At 48.4% G+C, this 20227-nt stretch overlaps 1 protein-coding gene across 1 annotated transcript in view; it reads left to right on the top strand.

Moving 5' to 3' along the window:
- Positions 1-20227, top strand: part of SLCO3A1 (solute carrier organic anion transporter family member 3A1) — a 113334-nt gene that overhangs the window by 72239 nt on the left and 20868 nt on the right. Inside the window, exon 3 of the mRNA XM_081838921.1 lies at positions 7964-8062. Within this exon, the coding sequence (XP_081695047.1) occupies positions 7964-8062 (99 nt within the window). The remainder of the gene's footprint in view (positions 1-7963; positions 8063-20227) is intronic.

Below are 20227 nucleotides of genomic sequence, written 5' to 3'. Positions count from 1 at the left end.
GTGCCACCCTCTGGACTGCTTATAAGTAAGAAGACAAGCAGGTGGGCGCTAGATGCAGGCAGACTGAGGTTCACGGGCCAGTGCTGCATTTATCTGAATGTACCAGCCTGATCTTACTGATCTTAATTTACAACCAGACAGAGGTGACAGCTCAATGGTAGAGCATCTACTTTGCATGCAGAAGGTTCCAGGTTCACTCCCAGGTAGGGCTGGGAATGTCCCCAGTCAGTGAAGCCCAGTAGATGCTTCACTTGTGGCCACCCAGATGTTGTTGGACTCCAGTTCCCATCAGCCCCAGCCAGCATGGCCAATGGTTAGGATGATGGGAGTGTGAGTCCAGCAACATAGGAAGGGTGCTATGAGTTCCCCATTCCAGATGGAGGAGGCAATCATGGGAAAATAATAATAATAATAATAATAATAATGATGATGATGATGATGATGATGTTATAATAATTTATTTGTACCCCACCCATCTGGCTTGGTTTCCCCAGCCACTCTGTGTGGCTTCCAACAAAGATTAAAAATACATTAAAATGTCACACATTAAAAACTTCCCTGAACAGGGCTGCCTTCAGATGTCTTCTAAACGTCAGATAGTTGTTTATCTCTTTGACATCTGATGGAAGGGTGTTCCACAGGGCGGGCGCCACTACCGAGAAGGCTGTCTGCCTGGTTCCCTGTAGCTTTGCTTCTTGTAATGAGGGAACCACCAGAAGGCCCTCGGCACTGGACCTCAGTGTCCGGGCAGAACAATGGGGGTGGAGACGCTCCTTCAGGTATACTGGGCCGAGGCCGTTTAGGGCTTTAAAGGTTGAAACCAACACTTTGAATTGTGCTCGGAAACGTGCTGGGAGCCAATGTAGGTCTTTCAAGACTGGTGTTATGTGGTCTCAGTGGCTGCCCCCAGTCACCAGTCTAGCTGCTGCATTCTGGGAAGAAGAACTGAAGAACATAGGAGACTGCCCATCTAGTCCAGCATCCTGTTCTCACGGTGGCCAACCAGATGCCTCGAGGAAACCTGCAATCAGGACCCAGGCCGCAAGAATACTGCCCCCTGCTGTAATTTCCAGAAACTGGTATTCCCTCCAACTACAGAAGCAGAGCAGAGCCATAATGGCTAGTAGGCATGGATAGCCTTATCCTCCATGAATTCATCCAACCTTTCCTTACATCCACCCAGGTTGGTGGCCATCATTATGTCCTGTGGCAGTGAGTTCCGTGGATCTGTGTGTTCTTCCTAGAGGCATCTGCCTGGCTGCAGCAGGGCTACAAAAGAGAGTGCCAGCCTGGGTGGACCTTTGGTTTCCGACCTGGCAAGATAGTCCTTCCCATTCTCATGAGCTTGGATTTGTGGCTGGCCCAGAGCTATCACAACCTGTATTGGCACAACACCTGCAGTACCTGAAATCTTTTTTTATCTTGCGCTTGCTGCAGTTGCAACAAGCTGGTACGCGATTGCGGGGGGTGGGGGTGGTGCTGGCGCTTTGCCCAAGTAATTAAGTTGACGGGAAGGAGCAACGCGTGCTGTTCTTCTGCCACGCAGCCTCCTATTGTCTGTGTGACAATGGAGCATCTCAGGACCTGTGGGTTAATTATCATCTTTTCCGGGACCTAAATAATGGATAATGGTGCTCAGGGCTTTGGCGTGTTAGCCTGTAATCAGTTTATTAGGAGGCAGATGAAGACGACACAGCGGGATGGTATTATTCCCGGTGAAGGCCCTGGAAATTAAATTGCATGGCATTTATGCATAATTTGCCAGTACAACAATCTCTTAAAATCCTGCCTTTTTTGCCCATTTGTTTGTCTCATTTTTTTTTCCTATTTTTTTTTTTAAAAAGATTATTTTAAAGCTGCTTGCTAAGAGAAAAGATAATTGGAAGGCACTGGCAGCTATGTTTTAGCAGCCAGCATGCCTGGAACATGTTGCCATATAAATAGCTGTCAAATTCTCCCTCTGTTTATTTGCGTAGTTCTCTTTACATTTTTATTCCACCTTTGGTTCCCAGTTTGGAGACCCCTAAAGGAGCAGACAATGGCAATATTTATATAAATAAAAGAGAGGAGGATAGAAGAGGACCCAATGCCTTTTCAACTCACACTGGAAATATTGGATTTTATTAAATGCTCACCAACAACAACATCCTTTCGCAGTAAACAGAAGAACAGCGGGAAACCAATGTGAATTTGGCCGATTATAAAGCTGTACCATTCAAATGTCCAGAAGAACAAGAAAATGTTTGGATGCTTCTTAAAACCTTCCATAGAACTAGGGAGGGGGGAGAATTTCGATTCAGTTCACCTTTAAAGGTGAATCTGCCTAAAGCACACCACTTTCTTCATGCCTCGTTGCCTTTTCTCTAAATTGTAGAGTCCCAAACACTGCAACCTTTCTTCATGGGGGATTTGCTCCATCCCCTTGATTATTTTGGTTGCCCAAAACCTTTCCTGACTCTACAATTTGAAGCTCGAAAAGGACTGTTAATCCCCAAGCTTCTCAGGATGAAACATAGGAATCTACTGTCAGGGACCTTGCTGAGGAGGACGGCACTGAGGAAGAATGGTGGGAACCACCCCCTCTCCCTGATCCTGAATCTTCCCAGGAGCAGGAGGACAGTATAGATTTGGAAGAGTGCTTTGCAGAGGGGCATAGTTCAGAAGGCAGAAGCTGGGAAATACTGGATGGGGAACAGCTAGGTGAAGAAACACTGGAAGAGAGAGGGTTAACAGATTCACAGTTGTTGGACAGCATTCCTCCAATCTCCTCAAAGTCCCAAAAAGCTCAGAAAGTCTCAGAACAGAAAGCACAGAGGTTACAAACTCAGATTACAAGACGTAGGAGTGATGTAGATTAATAGGGATGGAAGGAGATGTAATCCTTAATCGGGAGCACCGCCATTTCTAAGAGATGTATTCTTTGTTCTCTCACTGTGATTATGAAAGTTTCTAACTGGTAAGAAATTCCTGTCTTTGATCTTCTTATCTACTGCCATGGGGGGAGGAAGCCAATTCCTTGAAGCCTGACATCTACTTTGGTTTCCAACCCTCTTGGCCCCATGGGCATATTCGGGGCCTCTCCAGATATCCTCCTATTATTATTATTATTATTATTATTATTATTATCATGCATTCATGATGATTTGCTATCAGGGTGGTCACACGAGTTCCTGCTTCCATTACTGCTTGTTCCTGAGAAAGGTCTGCTTCATTTCAGTCAGCACAGCCTGACATCAGCTTCCAGCGTCATACCATTTGTGCTGGGTGGGGCTGATGGACATTGCGATCCAAAACATCTGGAGCACACAAGTTTGGTGAGGGCTGGGCGGCCGCCTTGATCAGTACACTCGATTTTGCATCCAGCTTTTGGTTGCTGTTGCTGTGAAAACATGGCAGAAGCTGAAAACCCCAAGTCCTGCCAAGGCAGAGTCTGCTCTTGATTTATTCGCCTTCTCGACGTAGCCATGAGAGTAAAGGGAATGTTAAAGTAACCCTGACAGATGTTTAAAAAGCCTGCAGCTGTTAATTAATGAGAGGCAATGCCAGGATGACTTGCTTTAATGTTCTCCTTTTATTCTGGTGGGGATCAAAGCAGTTCCAGCCAGGCGCTTGTACCAAGTGGGGTGATGGAGTCTGACAGCGCCAGCATCTTGGCGGGGGGGGGGGGGAGCAGAGAGATAAGAGTCAGGGAGGGGGAAGGGAAGGGTTTTTTTAATTTAATTTTTAAAATAACAATGTTTTTGTAATCGCCGCAGCAGCACACCCATGAATAATGGAGAGCAGGTTTCACCTGGCAAGTGAGATTTTACAGCAGACGGGAACCGCTTCAGCCAGCCAGGAGGCAGGGGCTGTGTGTACCTTTTCGTATTAGATTTCTCTGTCAGGCTTACTAAAAGCCACCCGCCCACATGCCTGGAGTGACTCAGACTTGCCTCCAAACAGACTCATGTAGACGTAGGAAAGCCTCTCCTCTTGAACCCTGGAGGGCTGCTTCCCAAAGCCAGTGTAGATCACAGAGTCTCAAACTGTGGACCCTGTAGTTTTTCAGAAAGGTTGTGGATCAATCAAGAAAATGTTCCTGTGGCCTTGCACTTGTACATCATGACTAAGAGCTGCCTTCAAAGAACATTGAAATTCTGCCTTATCCCAAGTCAGACCACTGGTTCATCCAGAGCAGAATTGCCTACACTGACTGGCAGCAGCTCTCCAGGGTTTCAGAGAGGGATCTCTCCCATCCCTAGCTGGGACCTTCTACGTGATAGACAGAATGCTCTGCCACTGAACTGTGGCCCTTCTCCTTGATACAGAAATCACAGAAACCTAGGAAGTTGTGTTATAGCAGGTTAGACCACTGGTCCATCTAGATCAATATTTGTATACACTGACTGGCAGCAGCTTTCCAGGGCTTCAGACAGAGGTTTCTTTCAGTCCTGCCTTGAGATGCTAGGAATTGAAACCTGGGACCTTCTGCATGCAAAGACTTGCTGGTGCTCTCTTGAGTTGAAATGCAAGGCAAGGTTTACAGCCCTGCTAATATCTGGCCTGTTAGTTACTGCCTCTCTCTTCTCACTAGAGATTTAAAAGGCCATTGGTTGGCCATGGATCATTAGCTAACTCCCCGTTGCCTTGGCTAAAGGTTTCTTCTTTAGAAATGAATTATGTATCCTGCTGAATTGTCGCTGAGTTCGCATATACGTAAGGGACGCGGGTGGCGCTGTGGGTTAAACCACAGAGCCTAGGACTTGTCGATCAGAACGTCGGCAGTTCAAATCCCCACGACGGGGTGAGCTCACATTGCTCAGTCCCTGCTCCTGCCAACCTAGCAGTTTGAAAGCACGTGAAAGTGCAAGTAGATAAATAGGTACTGCTGAAGCGGGAAGGTAAACAGCGTTTCCGTGCGCTGCTCTGGTTCGCCAGAAGCGGCTTAGTCATGCTGGCCACATGACCTGGAAGCTGTGCGCCGGCTCCTTCGGCCATTAAAGCAAGATGAGCACCGCAACCCCAAAGTCGGTCACGACTAGACCTAATGGTCAGGGGTCCCTTTACCCTTTCCTCACATATATGTAATCCATTCAAAGCACACAGTTTCCCTCAAGGAATCCTGGGAACCATAGTTTGTTAAGGGTGACAGGAACTGCCGCTCTGTGGAGGGGAACTACAGTTCCCGTGGTTATTTGTGGGAAGCCATGTGCTTTGAATGCATAGGCGCCGACTCCATGGGGCCTGAGGAGGCCCGAGCCCCCTCAAAAATTCATTTGAAAATTATTAGTTATATTATGCTTTGTAAAATCACAAAATTATGTTGGTATTTTTTATTTTCCTTGTTTGACGATAGTTACCTTTTAAAATACATTCAGTAATGAGTTAAAACAAAGCCACTCCCGATCTAGAGAGGGGGTGGGGTTGCGGGCTCTCGACCCATCAACAATCTCACGGGGCTGGCGTCAGCCCCGCGAGAAGCGGGGATTCCCCCTAGCTCATTAATATTCACCGCCCATGGTGGCAGCCAATCGGCTGCCGCAAAGGGCGGGCCCTCACAGGTTCACTTAAGGTCGGGGCAGCCTGGGGCTCACCCCTTTCGTTCCCCCAGCAGCAGCGGTTTGGAGGTCTTGGGCCCCCCCCAATATTTTTTATAAGTCGGTATGGGCCCCCGCCCCCCCAATATTTTTTATAAGTCGGCGCCCCTGTTTGAATGGATGGTGTGTATGCAACCTCAGCAGGAGAGCCCACTTTGAAGGCAGAGGGCCCCAGGTCCGATTCCTGGCAACTGTTAAAATGACTTTGGAATGACCCTGGGAGATACCAGGCAATCCAGTGGGGTGTGCATGAGATAGAGCTGTAGTGGTCCAAGGTTGCAATGGCTCAAAGACCATTCTCCTCACCCTTTGTGTTGACTGGAGCCAATCGGAGCGAAAGAAGGTGAGTCAGCCATTGAGGATTGGCTGCTAGTCTCTCTCTGGAGAAGGTGCGCAGGAAGAACAGTGAGGAAGAGTTGTTCTGTATTCTCCAAAGCTAAGCATTAAACCACTTCTCGCTGGAGCACTGCAAATAATTTACCCACACCTGTGCACTGAAAATAGTAGCTCTAGCTGAAAGGCAACACATGGAGATTGGCACTGATCATTGCCATGCGCCCGTAATTATTATTAGTGTATAATTAACAGATTATTGTGTGATTTTAGGTATTATCTTAAAGGTGGGCCTGGCTATGAGGAGTGTGGCTGTGACTATCACGAAGGGATCCTGAATTTGCCACTACCCTATTGGTGTGCGTTCGCAGATCAGGCAAATTCATGTGTTCAGGCAGATTCGAGATTTGGCTTTCTCAGCAGTCAAAATCCCTTCCATTGGCCTGATCAAGTAGCACCCTTTTTACGTTCTTAGGGGAGGAAGAAAGCTTGCACGCCACATGCAGAGAACAGGTCTAGGGTGTGACAAAGGAGCGGTGGACTCAGTGGGGTAGTGGGGGGGGGGTCATGGGGCCAGTTGAACGTTCATGTGTGCTCTGTCCATTTTCCTCTCTCCCACCCCACTCCAAGCCGCACATGTAGGCACCTCGGTTAAATATATCCCAGTAATCTCTCCATGGGGGAGACACGCCCCTTTACTATCAGCCGGCCACAGCGGGGAAATGTGGGGCAAGCAGGCTTTTGAGATTAACGTGGGCTTTAAAGAGGCAGCCGGTCGTGTTGGCTGGACGAAGGCAATCACATTTTTTCTGAGGTTGAAAAAGCAGTCTGCAAGAGGAACAATCTGCTACGGAGATGCCCCCCCCCCGGCCAGCTTCTGTTCTTTTTAAATAGGTTTGCATACCCTCCAACATTTCTCCGATGAAAATAGAGACATCCCATTCCATGATGATTTTACTATTTATACCCCACACATCTTACTGGGTTGCCCCAGCCACTCTGGGCAGCTTCCAACATATATAAAGACGTAACAAAACATTAAACTCTTTTTGGGGGGCTCAGAGTATTTAACCCATGTTAGAAAACTGTATTTTGTTTAGTTAATATCCTCTGTCTTCTTTCCATGCTTAGTGCTTTAGCATACAGCATACTCTAGTGGTGAAATCTCAGACTGGAGGAAGCGAGAAACGGAAAAAAAACGCCCCAATACTCTCTCAGATGTTTAGACTCATAGAACTGTCGAGTTTAGTCTGGTCACGTACAAACTTTGCTTTTGGTTCAGTTTCTGGAGGGCAATCTTTGCAGTTCTGTTAGCAGACTTGTCGGAAGGGAAAGTGCCTCGAGGCGTTGCTTTTTTTATCGGAAGGAGAACAAAGAGGACCTGTCCGACTTCAGCCAGAATTCGGGGATTCAGTCCCGCTGGTCCCATGCTGTGGATTTATCTTCCAACGGAGGTTCAGCCGGCATCGGTCATGTCCATTAAAGCACTTCAACAGACATGGAGGATCCTGGGAACTGTGGTTTGCTAAGGGTGCTGGAAATTGTAGCTCTCTCGGCTCAGCACCCCATAGCAAACTGCAGTTCCCAGGATGATTTGAAAGTGGCCATGACTGTGAAAGTGGCATAAGACTGTTTTGCTTAGTTATTATTATTTTTATTGCAAATAATTGCATCTCATCTTTTTCTCCAAGGAGCTTAAGGTTGCATGCATGGGTCTCCACCATTCTCAATAAATCACTACAACAACCCTGTGAGGTAGGGCAAGCTGAAAGGCAGTGACTAGTGGAACGGACTCCCCTACCTAAGAAAACCATCAAGTCAGGAGAAGACTTGTATAGAGCTCTTCTCCCATGAGCTGCTAGCTTTCTGTGTGAAGGGAATGCTTTGGTCTGGAGGAAACTTCAATCACCAGAGAACTTTTCTTCCCTCACTGCTCCCCAGCGGCAACTCAGAGTGCTACAACCCATCCACGTATCAAGCACCTCACTGAGGACTAGATCCTTGTTCCAGGACATGCCTCTCACTGTGTTGTTGTTTTTCTGTGTTCCCTACAGGGATCTTGTTTACAATGCTTGTGTTCGGACCAGCCTGTGGATTTATCTTGGGTTCCTTCTGTACCAAAATCTATGTGGACGCCGTCTTCATCGACACAAGTAAGGAAGCACTTAGTTGCAGGTGATGGGTCTGTGCATGGCAGGATGGGGAGGGGGGCCACTTGCATTTTGGAAGGTGTAGAATGGGAAGAGGCTGGCTTGCATAATTGCAAAACGAAAAACCTTGCAAGCATTTCAGGCCCATTGAGCAAGGATTGTAGCTCAGGATGGCTCACAAGTTTTGCATGCAGAAGGTTCAATCCCCAGCATCTCCAGGCAGCACTGGAAATCCTGCCTGAAATCCTGGAGAGCTGTTTCCGGTCAGTGTAGGAAATACTGGGTTAGATGGAGCAATGGTTTGACTCCATATAAGGCAGCATCTTATGTTGGGGTAGGGCCATTGCTTTGCATGCAGAAGGTCCTGGGTTCAACGAGAGGTGGACCTCTGACAGCATCTCCAGGAAGGGCTAGGAGAGAGCCCTGCCTGAAATCCTGGAGAGCCGCTGCCAGTCAGTGTAGGCAATAGCAGGTTGGACAGACAAGGCTTTGACCTGGCAAAAGTCGGCTTTTTACCTAAAGCATGTACTCAACCACTGAGCTGTGCTTTCCGACTGAAAATAACTTAAGACCCCAGTCGCCATTTTTTGGCAGAGGGGGAAAGTGTTGATTTATTTATTTTATAATAATTTTTATTAATTTTCCAATTATAATCCAATGATAGCCTCATTATAACAATGCCAGTTTAAAATACAGTTACTAATATCAATCATTCAAATACCAAATTATATAATTTAGATAAGGTGCCCCCACATGCTAGAGTTGATGATTCTGATGATTTTCTTTATTTCTGCGTTCCAAAATCTTACTGACATTCCAGTCATCATAATAATCCCTTATACAACAGCTGCAATATTTATAACTTCTATTCGTGTTGACACGTTAAATAATTTATAAGACTACAAGTGAAGATCTCATACTATATCATTGTTCTTCCTGCGTGTGACATTTATTCTGTCCGTATCGCTTCTTCCCGTCCTTGTAAATTGTTATGTCTATCTTTTGCTGCTATCTGTCATACCTTGAGCAGAGCTGATATCCCAATGTGTTCCAAAAATTTCTCCCTCACTCAGTCACTCAACTTTAACAATAGCTGCAAAACTCACTGTGTTGATTCAAGCCACAGCATATGAATCTGCGGACACGGGTGGCGCTGTGGGTTAAACCACAGAGCCTTAGGACTTGCTGATTAGAAGGTCGGTGGTTCAAATCCCCGTGACGGGGTGAGCTCCCATTACTCGGTCCCTGCTCCTGCCAACCTAGCTGTTCGAAAGCATGTCGAGTGCAAGTAGATAAATAGGTACCACTCTGGCAGGAAGGTAAATGGCGTTTCCATGTATTGCTCTGGTTCACCAGAAGCAACTCAGTCATGCTGGCCACATGACTTGGAAGCTGTACGCCGGCTCCCTCAGCCAATAAAGTGAGATAAGCGCCGCAACCCCAGAGTCAGCCACGACTGGACCTAATGGTCAGGGGTCCCTTTACCTTTTATATGAATCTGGGCGATGGCATTGGTTCATTCCAGGTCAAGGGTAGTACTGGGCTATTCTCTATTCTGCCTTGGTCAGACCCCACCTAGAGTCCTGTGTCCAGTTTTGGGTGCCACAATTTCAGGAGGGTATTGACAAACTGGAACATGTGCAGAGGAGGGAGTTGGGTAAGAGGAGACTGAGAGAAGATAAGATAGCCATATTCAACTATCTCAAAGACTGTCACATGAAAGATGGAGCAAGCTTGTTTCTCCTGCTCTGGAGGGGAGGACCCGAACCAATGTATTCAAATGACGAGAGAAGAGATTCATGGAAACCATCAGGGAGAGCTTTCTGACATTAAGAGCTGTTCTGATAGTGAAACAAAGTCCTGCGAGAGATTGTGAACTCTCCTTCCTTGGAGGCTTTTAAGCAGAGGTTGGATGGTCACCTGTCATGGATGCTTTAGCTGAGATTCCCACATCACAAGGGGTTGGACTAGATGGCCGTTGGGCTCCCTTCCAACTCTCCAGTTCTATCATTCTTCAGGGTTTCAATCGGGAGTTTTTCCGAGCCCTACCTGGAGATGTTGAGCATTGACCCTGGGGCCTTCTGCACACCTAGCAGATGCTCTTTCGCTGAGTAATAAGGTGCTCTCACAGTGGATAGACTACAACTCTCCTCAGCCAGAATGGCCACTGGTCAAAGATAATGCATGGTGACAACAAAAACTGGAAGGCACCGCATTTGCGACCCTCCCAAACTAGGAGTAAGCGGCTAAGGAGGGCTGTCAAGAAGCAGTGGCGAAGGAAGGCTCTCTGGTATACAGTGTGGGGTGTCAAGGGGTGGGGCAAACCACCCAGGACGGCGCATGCGTGGCACTGATACCAATGACACATGCGCAGCGCCGATACCAATTGCGCCACTCGAGCGCCCATACGGACAGTGCTCGAGCGGTGGCCATAACAATGGCGCACAAGCGCCCTCAGCTGCCCTACAGTGAGTGTAGCCCTTGGCCTGCAGCCATTTTGTCAAACTCCTCCCTCAGGGTAACACCCAGGGTGGACTGACCCCCCAACCCCCTTCCTACGCCCCTGTCAAGAAGATCTCCCTCCTCCTCCTCTAAGAGGGGAGTTGGCTGTGGGGATAGGGGCACAGCCTCACTTCTGGACAAGTCTATCTGTGGCTGCCAGCTGTGAGGACTATGCTCTGCTTCCATAGCTGGAGGCATTAATGTTTCTGAATCCCAGTTGTTGGAAACCTCAGGAGGGGCGAGGGCTCTTGTGCTCAGGTCCTGCTTGCTGGTTTTCCTTTGGGGGCATCCGGTTGTCAGGAGTTCAGCCTACACTCGAGTAGGACTCTGGCAGAGGCACATCCCTGACTGGCTTGTTCTCTCCCTTCTGGTCGATCATTCGGGAGCTTCAAAAGCTTTCTTCAGCCCGACCAATGCCAACCAGTGTGGTGTAGTGGTTAAGAGCGGTAGACTCGTAATCTGGTGAACCGGGTTCGATTCCCTGCTCCTCCACATGCAGCTGCTGGGTGACCTTGGGCCAGTCACACTTCTTTGAAGTCTCTCAGCCCCACTCACCTCACAGAGTGTTTGTTGTGAGGGAGGAAAGGAAAGGAGAATGTTAGCCGCTTTGAGACTCCTTCAGGTAGTGATAAAGCGGGCTATCAAATCCAAAAAAAACAATAATTAAAAAATTAAAAAATCCAAATCCAACCGACACCAGCACACTTAGGGATCCACAGAGTTTGCGCATCTTGCGTGGCAGACCTCAGCAACTCAGCATTTTGGCTAATCTACTTTATTTACATATAAACACACACAGAGCACTGCAACATGGCTCCCTCTCTCTCTAGCATCAGACAGCAAAGAGAAAAAAGAACAAAGGACAATATTCCACTTCACGGAACACAGTAACACAAACATCCTGTCTCCGTCACTTCCCACTCTGTGGAGTCAAAATATATGCCATCATGTGATAGACATAAATCCCATGACTTTGAGGATTGGGAAAGGTTGTGGACCACTGGGCTGAACTTCACCGCATGTAATGCTCTGAAGGAAAATATAATGAAAATGATATATAGATGGTACATGACCCCAGTTAAACTTGCCAAAATATACCATTCGTCTGATAATAAATGTTGGAAATGTAAAGAAAATGAAGGAACATTCTTTCACCTCTGGTGGACATGCCCTAAGGTGAAGGCCTTCTGGGAAATGATATATAATGAGCTGAAAAAGGTATTTAAGTATACCTTCACTAAGAAACCAGAGGCCTTCCTCCTGGGTATTGTCGGCCAGAAGGTGCTAAAGAAGGACCGAACATTCTTTATGTATGCAACAACGGCAGCAAGGATACTCATCGCAAAAAACTGGAAAACTCAAGATCTACCCACACTGGAAGAGTGGCAGATGCAGCTGATGGACTATATGCAACTGGCCGAGATGACTGGCAGAATCCGAGACCTGGGAGAAGAGAAGATGGAGGAAGACTGGAAGAAATTTAAGATGTATCTACAAAAACATTGTAATTTGGCTGAATGTTAAGAAGGATGCTAGATTATAAAAAATCGGCCACCACTAAATTAGATTTAAATTTGATGATAAGTGAGACTAAAGAAAATATAAATTTTTTTGGAAGAATTGCTAGATTATATTTGAATGACTGGACATGAGATTTGTAAACAAGTTGATAATTTGTTTGGAAAAAACTTTTAACGATGTAAATGGGAGCGGGAGACGTGAGGGAGTCCAAAGAAGTGATGAAACTATGTTTGTGACAGAAGTAAGATTGTTTATTATTTGTGCATTTATATTTAAAAACTTTAATAAATATCTTTAAAAAAAAAATAGATAGGCTATACCCCAATCCTGCAAGGCTTTTCTTATGTTCTCACAGTGCAGTTCTGGGAGGCTTGCCAAAAATAAACAATTTAAAAATATCAGTTGCTTTTCCTGCTTGTTCTGGAGCAGCTGATGGAGCTGCGAACAACTTGCAATTTATTTTCTTTTTTAAAGGAGACCCCTGTGGCCAGCAGAGGGAGCTATAAAGTAACTGTTTCTCCATCCCCACCTGGTTTCCTCATCCTTTCATCCTTCCTTGCCTCGCTTTGCTGCCTCACTTTAAATGGCATTTCTGAAGTTTCCATAGACATCTAGACACCCCCCAGCTTGCTGTGACCGTAATAACCATAAACCCCACCACTTGTGCCTGGAATTTATTTTATTTTCTTAAAAAAAACTCCAATGTGATTGCTAATATATTATATATATATATATTGCTAATCACGTTAATAGAAGGTGTAGTTAGCACCCCACCACCACTACCATGTGTAGGTTTTCTTACTGGCATAACAGCTGGTTTAGCTCAATGGCTAAGACAAGAGAGGAGGGCCACTTTCCTTCACGGGGAACCATCTGGGGGGCCACAGGTGGGCTGGGCCAAAGGCAAAAGTGGGAGGAGCAACGAATAAAGGCTACATTCCAGCCACACAAAAGGCAGCGGTTATACACCCTGATGCTCAGAAGCATTGTCACAATTCACAGACACATTCCAGTTGCATTTCAAATTGTAAGCTCCTTGCAGCAAGGACCTGCCTCCTTGTTTTCCCTCTGATCTTTGTTTTATCTTGCGCCACCAAGGCACTCGGCACTTGGCCAGCAGGGAAGCCCTCGGCTAGAGTCATTCTTTCCTCCTGGAGTAAAAGGTAAAGGTAAAGCTACTCCTGCCCGTAAGGGCCAGTCGTGTCCGACTCTGGGGTTGTGCACTCATCTCACTTAAGAGGCCGGGGCCAGCGCTGTCCAAAGACACTTCCGGGTCACGTGGCCAGCATGACGAAGCTGCTCTGGCGAGCCAGCACCAGCGCAGCACACGGAAACGCCGTTTATCTTCCTGCTATAAAGCGGTCCCTATTTATCTGCTTGCACTTAAGAGTGCTTTCGAACTGCTAGGTGGGCAGGAGCTGGGACCGAACGACGGGAGCTCACCCCGCCGCGGGGATTCGAACCGCCGACCATACGATCGGCAAGTCCTAGGCACTGAGGTTTTACTCACAGCACCACCCGCGTCCCCTCCTCCTGGAGTAGGAGAATTATAATACTGGCCTACTTTGCAAAGTCATTGTAAAGACTGCGGCATATGCAACATAGACTCCAAGGTGCTACTCAGATGCGGCCATAGCATTTCTGTCCTCGAGTTGTGGTGTACAATTCTAGGCTCCTAGAAACATAGGAAGGTGACTTCTCTTGAGCCAAACCACTGGTTCCTCTAGCTCAGTACTGTCTGCACTACTTTGCAGTGGCTCTCCAGATTTCCAGACCCAGAGTCTTTTTCAGCCCCACCTGGAGATGCTGAGAATTGAACTTGAGGCCTTCTGCATGCAAAACTTGTGAGCTATGGCATTTCCCTCAAATGTCATAATAAGACACCAGTCCTCAGGGCTCTGAAGAATCATAGAATCAGGGAATTGTAGAGCTGGAAGGGACCCTGAGGATCATCTAGTCCAACCCCCTGCAATGCAGGAATATGCAACTGTTCCTTACAAGGATCAAACCTGCAACCTTGGCGTTTTCAGTACCGTGCTCCAACCTGCTGAGCTATTGAAAGAAAAAACTGATTAAAACAGGGGCGTAGGAAGCTACCTTATACCTCGTCAGACCATTGGTTCATTAGCTCACTGTTTCCCAAACTTGGGTCTGTCTTTGGACTACAATTCCCATCATCCCTGGCCACTGGTCTTGCTAGCTACGGATAATGGGAGTTGTAGTCCAAAACAAATGGAGACCCAATATTGCTCAATATTGTCTATAGAGACTGGCAGTGTCTGTCCTGGGCTTCAGGCAGGGAATATTCCAAACGCTACTGTCAGGGAACTGCCATCGGAGAGACAGGTGGTGGACAGGCTCCAGGAGAATAGGAGAGAATCTGCAGCAGAAGAGGGAACCAGCAGGGGGAGTGCAGGAGTCACAGCGGAGGGGAGGCTCTGGGATGCTTCCAGTGAGAGTAGTGGAGAGGTAACGGGACCCCCGTTGGGAACGCCCACCCTTCGCCGGAAACTGTCACGCAGAGAGTCACGAAAGCGCATGTCTGTCAAACAGCTTTTATGTTGGCGTAGATTCCGTAGACGCCCACTGTCAGATTCTACCAGCGACTGACGGAGTCATACTTTGGGGGCTCCGTTAGTGCATCGGTTTGGATGACCAGCCAAACCCCAGAGGGATCAAGCTTTTACGCACAAGCAGCTCATTATCCCATCACAGCAATCTGACAGTCTTTGAAAGCAGCTTGTGCAAGCAGAAGGCATCATGAGCGAACCAGCCGGAACCGGGGGAGCAGGAGCCGGGGCAGATCCAAGCCTGGAACAAAGGTACAGGGCGTTGGAGGTCCAGCTGGCACTGCAAACGGCGAGGCTCGAGGAGAGGAGGGCTCAAGATGCAGATAAGGGGAAGACCACCCCACTTGCCAGACGGGTGCCTGGACTGGTGCAGAAATTTGGGGGGGATCCCCGGAACTATCAAGCCTTTAGGACAGAGATGCAATATGCTCTCAATCTGCTGTTTGATGACTTCCCCGACGAGAACTCTAGAGTGGCGTACGTGATTGGCCATCTAGAGGGAGGGGCGAGGGACTGGGTTCGGCCCCTGATGGCAGCCAATAATGAAATCTTAAAGGACACAATGAAGTTTTTCCGTGCCATGGACTTGATGTTTTCCAGCGAGATCGAGCAGGGAGTGGTGCGCAGGCAGTTAATGGCGTGTAAACAGGGGAGCCGATCTGTACGTGAGTACTGGACTGAGTTCACCATGCTGATTCATAGACTTGGGTGGGACCTTGCTAGTGAACCTATTCAAATGCTGTTTGAAGAAGGTCTCTCTCCGGCAGTGAAAGATGAACTTTCCCGGGCGCCTAGGGCGGAGTCTATGGATCAGCTGACTAAATCAGCGCTGTCCATTGGGGCACGCCAGGAAGCTAGAGCTATGGAAAAGCGGGAAGGAAAGGGGGAACGTTGGAAGGACTTCCGCATTCCAGAGATTCCGGAGCAGCCTTTCCCGCCAGCAGAGCCGATGGAACTTGGAACAGCGCGCGCGCGCGCGCAGTTTCAAACACCAGTGAAGGGCGGAAGAAGGAGGGAAAGAGCGGCAAGAGATGCTATCTCTGCCAACAGCCAGGTCACTTTGCCAGAGTCTGTCCGCAAAGGAAGGAATGGCAAGGGATGGCGGGAACTGTTGGGGGGAAGGAGGAAGAAGAAATCACGGAGCAAGTAAAAGCCAACGCCTGGTTGCCAACATCAGGGCACAGCAGCCAGGCCAGGGAGTAATGAATGTGCCACGCCGGAACCTCCAAGACCAGCGCTTGTGATAGAGGTGTTGCTGGAACTGGCAAACGGACGCCCACTGAAGATAAAGGCGCTATTGGATTCAGGTAGCTCATGTAATTTCATGAGCAAAGAGTTTGCAGCTGCACACCAGATACAGACTATCCCATTGAGTAAGCCTTTACAGGTTACCACGATTGATGGGAGGGAGCTGTTGGGAGGAGAAGTGAGCCAACAGACTGTACCAATGATAATGAGGGTGGCACGACACACCGAACTGATAGCGTTTAACGTAGCCACCTTGGGAGGAGCTCCTATTATCTTGGGTATGAGCTGGCTGGCGCTACACGATCCGCTAGTAGGCTGGCATCAGAGAGTGGTTTCCTTTGGATCAGCACATTGCCTAGAACACTGCAAGGAGGGAGAGGCTCAGGCAGGCGCCAGGGCCACTCTAGCAGGGATGGAAATGATGGACAAGGGGAGGGTGCCACCACAATACGCTGACTTGATTGACGTATTCAGCGAAAAAGAAGCAGATAAGCTGCCCCCGCACAGACCCTTTGATTGTCAAATTACCTTACTCCCAGGAGCACAATTGCCAGTGGGCAAGCTGTATGCAATGTCAGACAGTGAGATGCAGGAGTTAAGGGAGTTCATTGACAAGAATCTCAAGCGAGGTTTCATCAGAGAGTCACGAGCGGTGGGGGGCAGCCCAGTGTTCTTTGTGGACAAAAAAAACACGGGCAAGCCCAGGCTTGTATGTGATTTCAGGGCCCTAAATGCAGTGTCAGAACCAGTGACTTTCCCTATGCCCAGAATTGATGACATTCTAACACGGGTGAGAAAAGGGAAAATTTTTACCAAGCTGGACCTTAGGGGGGCATATAACTTGATACGTGTGAGAAAGGGGGATGAGTGGAAGACCACTATGTTCACCCCCTTGGGGGCCTTTGAGTACTTGGTTATGCCTTTCGGATTACAAGCGGGCTCTGCCTGTTTTCAATCATTCATGAATCACGTCCTGGGGCCACTGCTCTACAAGAACTGCGTAGCGTTCTTAGATGACGTCCTGGTGTACTCAGACAACGAGGAGCAGCATGTGCGAGATGTAAGAGAGGTACTGAGCAAGCTGCGAGAAAACCGGCTGTGGGTGAAACTGGAGAAGTGTCAGTTTCATACCAAGGAGGTGGAATTCCTGGGGTACCGGTTGTCTGACAAGGGATTGGCCATGGATCCCAGCAAGGTTCAAGCGGTACTGGAATGGAAAACACCAAAGACCAAGAAGGACGTGCAAAGGTTCCTGGGCTTCGGAAACTTCTATAGGAAGTTCATCAAAAACTTTGCCCATTTAACAGCGCCCATCACGGATTGTCTTAGTAGCAAAAAGAAATTTGTTTGGACGGGAGAAGCGCAGCAAGCGTTCGAACGCTTAAAGCAGGCGTTTGCGTCGGAAGAGCAACTTTTGCACGTGGATCTACAACAACCAATGAGAGTGGAGACTGACGCGTCAGACCGAGCGGTGGGGGCCGTTCTTCTCCAGCCGGGAAAAGATACGTCGGAATGGAGACCGTGTGCATTCTTCTCGCGGAAGTTGAACAAATCCGAGAGGAACTACACAGTGTACGACCGAGAACTGCTCGCCATTCATGAAGCATTCCGGAAATGGCGGCACTTACTGATTGGGGCGCAGCACAAGGTTCAAGTCCGAACTGACCACAAAAATCTGGAATACTGGAGAACAGCCCGAGTGCTGAACCAGAGACAAGTGAGATGGGCCCAGGAGTTCTCCAAATTCCACTTTGAGATTCGTTACGTACCCGGCTCCGAGAACGTGAGGGCGGACGCTCTTTCCAGGAAACCTGAGTACTTAGAGGGGGAGGGAGCGCCTGAGGCAAGGCATGTAATCCCTGAAGACCGCTGGGTGTGTGGGGCGGCATTGGTGGGGCAGAGGGAACTGATAGAGGGTACGGAGAACGATGAATACGCCCAAGAGAAACTCAGAGAGCTCCGGAGGACAGAGGAGAACACAGGGGGGTTCGAAGAAAAGAACGGGGCGTTGTATTACAAAGGGGCACTGTACATACCCGACGGGGAACTGAGGGGCAGAGTACTCAAGCAGTTGCATGACAGCCCCACAGCGGGACATTTTGGACAGCACAAAACCATGTGGTTGGTTACCAGGGAGTTTTGGTGGCCCAAGGTGAGGGAGGACGTACGGGAATATGTCAGGGGTTGCGACAGGTGCCAGCGAGCGAAAGGAGAGAGGGTGGCGCCAGCGGGGCTATTACAACCCTTACCCACGCCCGAAAGGCCATGGGAGGCAGTATCCATAGATTTTATGACGGACCTTCCAAAATCCAAAGGCAAAACAGCTGTCATGGTGGTGGTAGATCAATTAACCAAGATGTGTCATTTTATAGCCTGTTCACATGCAGTCACAGCGGAGGAAACCGCCAAGTTGTTTGTAGAACATATTTTTAAGTTGCATGGCGCCCCCTTGAGGGTTTTGAGCGACAGAGGGAAACAATTTACTTCCAGGTTCTGGAGGAAACTTATGAGTTTACTGCACGTAGAACTCAATTTCTCAACTGCCCGGCACCCAGAAACCAATGGGCAAGCGGAAAGGGCAAATGGGGTTTTACAACAATACCTGAGGTGTTATGTAAAAGACAGAGAAAATGATTGGGTGGATAAGTTACCTCTAGCAGAATTTGCCTACAACAACGCGGAGAACGTGTCCACAGGGATGAGTCCCTTCCTGGCAAATTATGGGTGTCACCCCCGGGCATTCCCAGGAGAGGGAGGGGAGAGGTGGAGCGTGCCGGCGGCGGAATATTTTTTTGAAGAGATGGAGGCGATCCACCGTCAGCTTCAACTTAACTTAGAGAAAGCCAAGGAAGAATATAAGAAGCAAGCAGACAGAAATAGGAGTGAGGGTGAAACTATAAGGGTGGGGGACCGGGTGTGGTTGTCCACCCAAGGGCTACCGTTCAAGGGCGGGAGTAAGAAATTGAGGCCCAAAAGATTGGGACCCTTTGAGGTCACACAGCAGGTCAACCCAGTGGCATTCAAACTCAGGCTGCCCAGTCACATGAAATTACACCCAGTATTTCACAGGTCATTACTGTCGCCGTACCGAGAGGGACGTGAGTGGGGGGAGCGTGAGAGAGAGGCCACCCAAACGCCCGTGATAGAAGAGAGAGAGCGCGACATGAACGTGGCAGGAATCATTGATTCCAGGTGGAAGGGGAATCAGGTGGAATATCTGGTAGAATGGGAGGGGGAAGCAGAGTCGGAAAACACTTGGGTACCAGCAGAGGTAGTCAATGACGAGGTTTTAATAGAAACATTTCATCAGCGTTTCCCTAGAAAACCGCAACCCGTGGCTCGATTTAGAAGGGAACACTTTGGGACCACCGATGAGGAAGGGGAGTTTGAAGGGTTCCCAGAGTCAGGGGTGGGTGAAGAAGCCGACTCCGACGAAGAAGAGGAAGACGGGGAGAGAGACGGTACGCCGTGGCTGGAAGTGTTAGAATCCTCGGACGACGAGGAGAGTTCCTTCAGGGGCTTTCCGCCCTCACCGCCAGTGGGAGAGGAGGCGGGAGGGGGTGAAGGGGGCCCTGGGGGGGAGGTGGATGTCAGGGAACTGCCATCGGAGAGACAGGTGGTGGACAGGCTCCAGGAGAATAGGAGAGAATCTGCAGCAGAAGAGGGAACCAGCAGGGGGAGTGCAGGAGTCACAGCGGAGGGGAGGCTCTGGGATGCTTCCAGTGAGAGTAGTGGAGAGGTAACGGGACCCCCGTTGGGAACGCCCACCCTTCGCCGGAAACTGTCACGCAGAGAGTCACGAAAGCGCATGTCTGTCAAACAGCTTTTATGTTGGCGTAGATTCCGTAGACGCCCACTGTCAGATTCTACCAGCGACTGACGGAGTCATGCTTTGGGGGCTCCGTTAGTGCATCGGTTTGGATGACCAGCCAAACCCCAGAGGGATCAAGCTTTTACGCACAAGCAGCTCATTATCCCATCACAGCTACCTATAGAATTATAGAACTGTAGAGTTGGAAGGGACCCCAAGGGTCATCTAGTCCAGCCCCCTGCAATGCAGGAATCTCATTTTTTAAAAATAAATATTTTATTGGTTTTTACAAAAAAAAATCAAAATAATAAAGAGAAAAAAACTTTTACCATATCCATATTTGAGACCTTCTGAATCTCACGACTTCCCCCTCCCCTGCATGGGTCCTTAAATAATTTTTCTAAAACTACGTTCTCCACAGTTTTCATCTCTCTAAATTATCCATATTTATCGTTTCTTTACAAGTCATTTTTTAATAAATTTTATTAGTATTTTCCACACAACAACAGCAACACA

Source organism: Podarcis erhardii, assembly GCF_964252035.2.
Source record: "Podarcis erhardii genome assembly, chromosome: 14".
Lineage (NCBI taxonomy): Eukaryota > Metazoa > Chordata > Lepidosauria > Squamata > Lacertidae > Podarcis > Podarcis erhardii.
The sequence above is the reverse complement of the archived record's forward strand: the minus strand, read 5'-3'. Positions and strand labels throughout refer to the sequence as shown.